Raw genomic sequence first — 6,503 nt, 5'->3', positions numbered from 1 at the left:
ACTCTTACTATCTGTTTTATATTTTGTGCTAGTTTACTTTCATAATCTATCTTCCCTCTCTATCATTTTTTTAGTCGTTCTTTGCTGGCTTTTAAAAATTTCCCAATCCTCTGGCCTCCTACTAGTCTTGGCCACATTGTATGCCTTTGTTTTCAATTTGATACCCTCCCTTATTTCCTTCGTTAGCCACGGATGGTTGTCCTTTCTCTTACAGTTAAACAACGCCTCAATGTCAAAAATCTCATCCTTGTTTACAAATCACTCCATGGACTTGCCCCTCCCTATCTCTATAATCGTTTTCAGCCTGACAACCCCACAAGATGTCTGCGCTCCTCAAATTCTGCCCTCTTGAACATCCCTCATTATAACTGCTCAACCATCGGTGGACCTGCCTTCAGCTGCCTGGGCCCTAAGCTCAGGAACGCCCTCCCTAAACCTCTCCACCTCTCTACCTCTCTTTCCTCCTTTAAGGCGCTCCTTAAAACCTACCTCTTTGACCGAGATTTTGGTCATCTGCCTTAATTTCTTTTGTGGCTCGGTGTCAAATGTATCTATTTGTCTGTAACATTCCTGTGAAGCACGTTGGGACGTTTTACTACGTTAAAGGCACTATATAAATAAAAGTTATTATTATTTATCATTATTATTATTATGAACTCCAGAGAGTATAGGCCCATTCTACACAATCTCTCATCGTCAGACAGCCCTCTCCTCCCAGGAATCAATCTACTGAACCTCCTCCAATGTTCACGTCAATAGTGACTAGTCGAGGCAACCCTGGCTCATTTTCCCCTCCCTAATCCAGACTAATTGTAGAGCGCCGATTGTTACCCCAGCAAACATCTGCGTAATTCAGCACAGACCAGTAATTCAACCAGGAGCCCTCTCCGGCCCGTCTGGCTCGGCCTCATGCTGAACTAGGGTTGCCAATTTTGGTTGAATTTATTCCAGGAGGTTTCGTCGTATGATCTCCTGCCTTCAATGGCCCCGCCCCACTCTCCCACTATTGGTTACCCAGCACCAATCCTTGGAGCCCTTCGGCTTCCCATGCCAATTTGAAAACCAATTGGACGATTCTTGGCTCAGTCTAAACAACCTATTTTCCCGTCTACAATATTGTTATAACTCATAAATGAAAGTATTCAAAGGAAATGAAAAAAAAAGTATATATTTTTAAATGCTGCTATGATTTTTCCCGTGGGTTTTGCTCCCAGCAGTGTCTTGGAGATTAATCTTCAATCCTTAGAGTCGCTCGTTAAAACCTACCTCTTTAAACAAGCTTTTGATCAGCTGCCTTAATTCCTTCTGTGGCTCAGTGTCCAATTTATCTGTTTGTCTGTAACACTGCTGTGAAGTGCCTTGGGACATTTTACTACATTAAAGGCGCTATATAAATAAAAGTTATTATTATTATTAGAGACTCTAGGACAATCCGGCGGGGAGGGGGGGGCGGGTTGTCAACCCTATGCTGAACTTTTAAAAACATGTCTTGCTGTTCCTTCAGACAAGAGCTCCCAGGAATGTATTTTCCTACATTGCAACAGTGACTACACTTCAAAAAGGTACTTCATTGGCTGTAAAGCTCTTTGGGACATCAGTTGGTCGTGAAAGGTGCTATATAAATGTTTCGGCCCCCTGAGGAAAAGAGTGTTCGAAGACCAGGCCCTCAAATCTACCACCAAGCTCATGGTCTACAGGGCTGTAGTAATACCCGCCCTCCTGTATGGATCAGAGGCATGGACCATGTACAGAAGACACCTCAAGTCGCTGAAGATATATCACCAACGATGTCTCCGCAAGATCCTGCAAATCCCCTGGGAGGACAGACGCACCAACATCAGTGTCCTCGCCCAGGCTAACATCCCCAACACTGAAGCACTGACCACACTTGATCAGCTCTGCTGGGCAGGCCACATAGTCCGCATGCCAGACAGGAGACTACCAAAGCAAGCGCTCTACTCGGAGCTCCTTCACGGCAAACGAGCCAAAGGTGGGCAGCGGAAACGTTACAAAGACACCCTCAAAACCTCCCTGATAAAGTGCGACATCCCCACCAACACCTGGGAGTCCCTGGCCAAAGACCACCCTGGGTGGGTAGAAAGTGCATCCGGGAGGGCGCTGAGCTCTTCGAATCTCAACGCCGCGAGCGTGAAGAGCTCAAGCACTGGCAGCGGAAGGAGTGTGCGGCAAACCAGTCCCACCCACCCCTTCCCTCAACGAATATCTGTCCCACCTCTGACAGGGACTGTGGCTCTCGTATTGAACTGTTCAGCCACCTGAGGACTCATGTTAAGAATGGAAGCAAGTCTTCATCGATTCCGAGAGACTGCCTATGATGATGATAAATACAAGTCTTCCTTTCTTTAACATGAAGAATAACTTAATGATAATATAGTACATTAAAACAGCACAACACATGGGCCTTTTGATGTTCAAATGCATCTGATAGCTCTGGCCACAGGCGGCGCTGTTGGGTTTTACAGCTCACTCACAGAATCAGGTCCATCTTGCCCGCTTTGCCTGCGGCTGTCTTTGTTCTTTTTTTTGCCAGCAGTAAAAATGGCGTTTTCGCCCCGCCCCCCCCGGAAGCCGCGCCCCGGAAGTTGACGTCGTGGGTCCAAAGATGGCGGCCTCCAGGCTGGAGAAGAATTTCTTGCGGCTGCTGGTGAGATGCGAGGCGATGGCGGCGGAGAAAAGGGACGAAACGGACTGGCGGCTGGATAAGGTGCGGGGAGGGCGGAGGCCCGAGGGCCGAGGGGGCTTGGGGCGGGGATCAATATTGGGCCACGGCACCGGGGTTGTGGAGCTGGCCCTGAACTCTGTGTGTCACACTAATGTCCCAATATTGCTGGAAATGCCCCATTCAGTGGGCATTTTCTACCCCCTCGCGCTCCAAAACCTTTATCTTGTTGTCACTAATCTGGGTCATCCCCCCCGCCCCCCCCCTTGTCAATAAAAGTCCCATTCAATTTTGCTATGTCAACTGTCACGCTGTAATTGCAGGCGCCGGGCCAGTAGGTGGCTCCGTGGAGTGGGCATCTGACGTTCCCATCGCCTGAAATATAAACTGGAAACAAGGCAAATAGCAAATAAAAGCAGAAAATGCTGGAAATACTCAGCGGGTCAGGCAGCACCCGTGGAGAGAGAAACAGAGTTAATGTTTTTGGGCGGTGAGCTTTCGACCGAACTGAACTGGATTGCTACGTCTCAAGTTCAAACCCTCACAGGTCGCAGGGTGGGACACAGAGGCGAGGGGTTGTGGTTAGAGTTCCAGAGTTTTTCTGCAGCACAAAAGGTTTGGAACTCTCTTCCGCAAAAGGCAATTGATGCTTCAATTGTTGACTTTAATCCGATATGTATAGATTTTTGTTAAGCCAAAGTATTGAGGGATATGGGACAAAGGTGGGTATATCGAGTTCGGTCATAGATCAGCCATGATCTCACTGAGTGGCGGAAAAGACTCGAGGGGCTAAATGGCCTACTCCTGTTCCTGTGCTCCCATGTTTGCTTTATTGATGAAAATTCATTGAAGACCTTACAAACTGAAGTCTCCACATCACGAGAGATTGTAAGTGGGAGAAGCGTGGATTTTTAGATTGATTGTGGAATTCACAGTAGGGCTGGGCAATAAATGCTGGCCTTGCCAGTGATGCCCACATCCCATGAATGATATTTTTAAAACTCTTGCGATCAGCTGTACGTATTGACACATTATGCTCCTTCAATGCTGATGGCTGCCTTGATTCTTCTAGGGTTTTGCTCACTCGTTCTACAAATCATAGAATGGTTACAGCAGGGAAGAAGGCCATTTGGCCCCTCAAGCCTGTGCCGGCTCTCTGCAAGAGCACTTCAGCTAGTCTCATTCCCCTGCCCTTTCCCCGTAGTTTTGCACATTCTTTTTCTGTTAGTTTGTTGTGCATAACTTCTAGCCGTAGGTAAAGTAACGTGACCACGAGCAGCCTTGGGCAGCTTCCAGACCTGACTTCAAGAGGGGGAGTGAATGTAGGGAAACTGTTTGGGGTCCATTCCCTGCATCTCATTCATCAATGGGTTAAGATAACCCGTGATGTCAGTGACCCATGTTGATTTTCAGTGGGTTGCATCATCCCAGCCAATTCCCCGACTGAGGACCTGACTTGCGCAGACACGATAGGCCGAAATGGCCTCCTTCTGCGCTGTAAATTTCTATGTTTCTAAGGTTCAGAATTTAAAAAAAAAATATATATATATATATATTTATATATATAAAACCAGGAACTTGATTCTTGAATTCCTTAGCTGGGGAGTAGTAACGGGATCGGGTCGGTGCAGGTTAGTTGTAAATGAGGTACTGTTTCTCCTCCACGACCTGTGCAGGTGTTAAATAGGAACTAAGGGAAGACTTGGCACGATTCATTGAAGAAGATAAAGACATTTTTGTTATTAATGAAAATGGAAAAAATGTGATTCAACAGATGCTCTCTGGGGCACTGGAATTGAGCTAGTGTTTTTACTCTGTGGAGTGACATTCCCTCAACTTCCAAGGGCCTAATGATTCCTTCCTGTACTGCCCCCATAAATGGTCCTGCGAAAGGTTGGATGCTTTGCTCCTAGGTGATGGGCACGATTTGTATCTCCCTCTTGAGCAAATCGGCCGAGATGTCCGATGAGCTCGAATTGTCAGCTCTGGCTCAGTGGTGGTAAGCTTGCCTGTGAGTCAGGAGGTCATGGTTCAAGCCCCATTCCAGGCCTTTAGCATGTGATCCAGACTGATACCTCTGTGCAGTGCTAAGGGAGTGCTGCACTGTCAAAGGTGTCTTTTGGATGAGACATTAAACCGAGGCCCCTGTCTGCTCTCTCTCGTGGGTGCAAAAGATCCCGCGGCATTATTTGGAGAAGAATATGTGAGTCCTTTCGGTGTTCTGGACAACATCCATCCTTCAACCAACACCAGCAGAAATAGATTTGCGGGCCGTTCATCTCGTTTGCTGGTTGTGGGACCTTGCTAAGTACAAAGTACTACTGTGTTTGTCTCCATGATATCAGTGGCTGCACTTCGGAAGTAATTTGGCTGTGAAAGCGCTTGTGAAGCCCTGAGGAAGTGAAATGGTCTGTATAAACCAGTCGCCACTGGCAGCCTCTGCCCACTTGCTGCATGTGATTAGACATCTTGCTCCATGGGCCCTAGTCATCCAGTGCAGAGCTTTGGTTCCATCATTTTGTTGTTACTCCATCTTCTTAGAACATAACATAAGAATTAGGAGCAGGAGTAGGCCATACGGCCCCTCGAGCCTGCTCTGCCATTCAATAAGATCATGGTGATCTTCAGCCTCAACTCCACTTTCCTGGCCGATCCCCATGTCCTTCAAGTCCAGAAATCTGTCGATCTTGGCCTTGAATATACTCCGAGACTCAGTATCCACAACCCTCCGGGGTAGAGAATTCCAAAGATTCACACCCCTCCGAGTGAAGAAATTCCTCTTCATCTCAGCCTTAAATGGCCAACCCCTCACCCCAAGACTATGCCCCCCCCCTGGTTCTAGACTCTCCAGTCGGGGAAATACCCTCTCAGCATCTACCCTGTCAACCCCCCTCAAAATCTTATATGTTTCAATAAGATCACCTCTCATTCTTCTAAACTCCAGAGTACAGACCCAATCTACTCAATCTCTCCTCATAGAACAACTCTCTCATCCCAGGGATCAATCCAGTGAACCTTTGTTGCACCGCCTCTAAAGCAAGTATGTCGTTCCTCAGATGAGGAGACCAAAACTGAGCACAGTACTGCAGGTGTGGTCTCACCAAAGCCCTGTGTGATTGTAGTGTGACTTCCTTACTCTTGTTCTCCAGCATCCTTGCAATAAAGACCATTATTCCTCCTGTTAGTACTGAACTCATGAGAATCTGTGTTTAGCTGAAAAGTAGGATCTATACTTGAATGAAGCCAGGTTAACATGATGTTTCTCCAGTGAAGTTGCTTGCTGCTAATGGCTGTTGTTTGTGGTTTTCTCCAGTACGTCGGAGCTCTCCAGGAAATGCTGGTCGAATTGAAGAAGCACATGAGGTAGGGGAATCTTCCGGGGATTGTTTCATCTGCACCCTTTGGAGCTCCAGAGACTTCTTGAGTTATGTTTTCTTGTCGAGATGTGCATGCTGTAAATGGACAAAACCAGCGGTTTAAAATTTAAAACAGTGAAATAAAAATGGAAAATTGGGAGCACCCTTGCCTCTTGAGTTAGAAGGTTGGCACAAGCCCAACTCCAGAGCCTTGGGACCTATTCTCGGCCGACACCTTTACTGCCCCACTGCTTATCGCGGGCGTGTTGGCCATTTGCCATTTGCCCGCTGGTTTGTCCTGTTTTTAAATGAATGGGCCTGCGTGTTTGGAAAGGGCTGTTCTTGGCACTGTTACCGGATAAATCAGACGACTGTTAGTATCAGCAGCTTGAGAGATGAACATATTAATGGGAATATGAATCAAACTGTATACGTGGCCCATGAGGATCTGTGCATCACACCTATGA

The 6,503-nt window shown here is 47.1% G+C and overlaps 1 protein-coding gene across 3 annotated transcripts in view; it reads left to right on the top strand.

The window, feature by feature from the left end:
• Positions 1-2,524: 2,524 nt before the first annotated feature.
• LOC139228535 (vesicle transport protein USE1-like) overlaps positions 2,525-6,503 on the top strand; it is a 28,862-nt gene continuing 24,883 nt past the window's right edge. The window contains exons 1-2 of one of the 3 annotated variants that reach the window (XM_070859622.1): positions 2,525-2,665; positions 5,994-6,043. In XM_070859622.1, coding sequence (XP_070715723.1) covers positions 2,624-2,665; positions 5,994-6,043 — 92 coding nt within the window. In that variant the 5' untranslated portion in view covers positions 2,525-2,623. Of the gene's footprint in view, positions 2,726-5,993; positions 6,044-6,503 lie in introns of all 3 variants that reach the window. The other 2 variants (XM_070859620.1, XM_070859619.1) reach the window with 2 other exon arrangements.

The sequence above is a fragment of the Pristiophorus japonicus genome, chromosome 18 (genome assembly GCF_044704955.1).
Source record: "Pristiophorus japonicus isolate sPriJap1 chromosome 18, sPriJap1.hap1, whole genome shotgun sequence".
Classification (NCBI taxonomy): domain Eukaryota; kingdom Metazoa; phylum Chordata; class Chondrichthyes; family Pristiophoridae; genus Pristiophorus; species Pristiophorus japonicus.
Note: the sequence above shows the minus strand (reverse complement) of the source record. Positions and strands in the feature narration are given on the sequence as shown.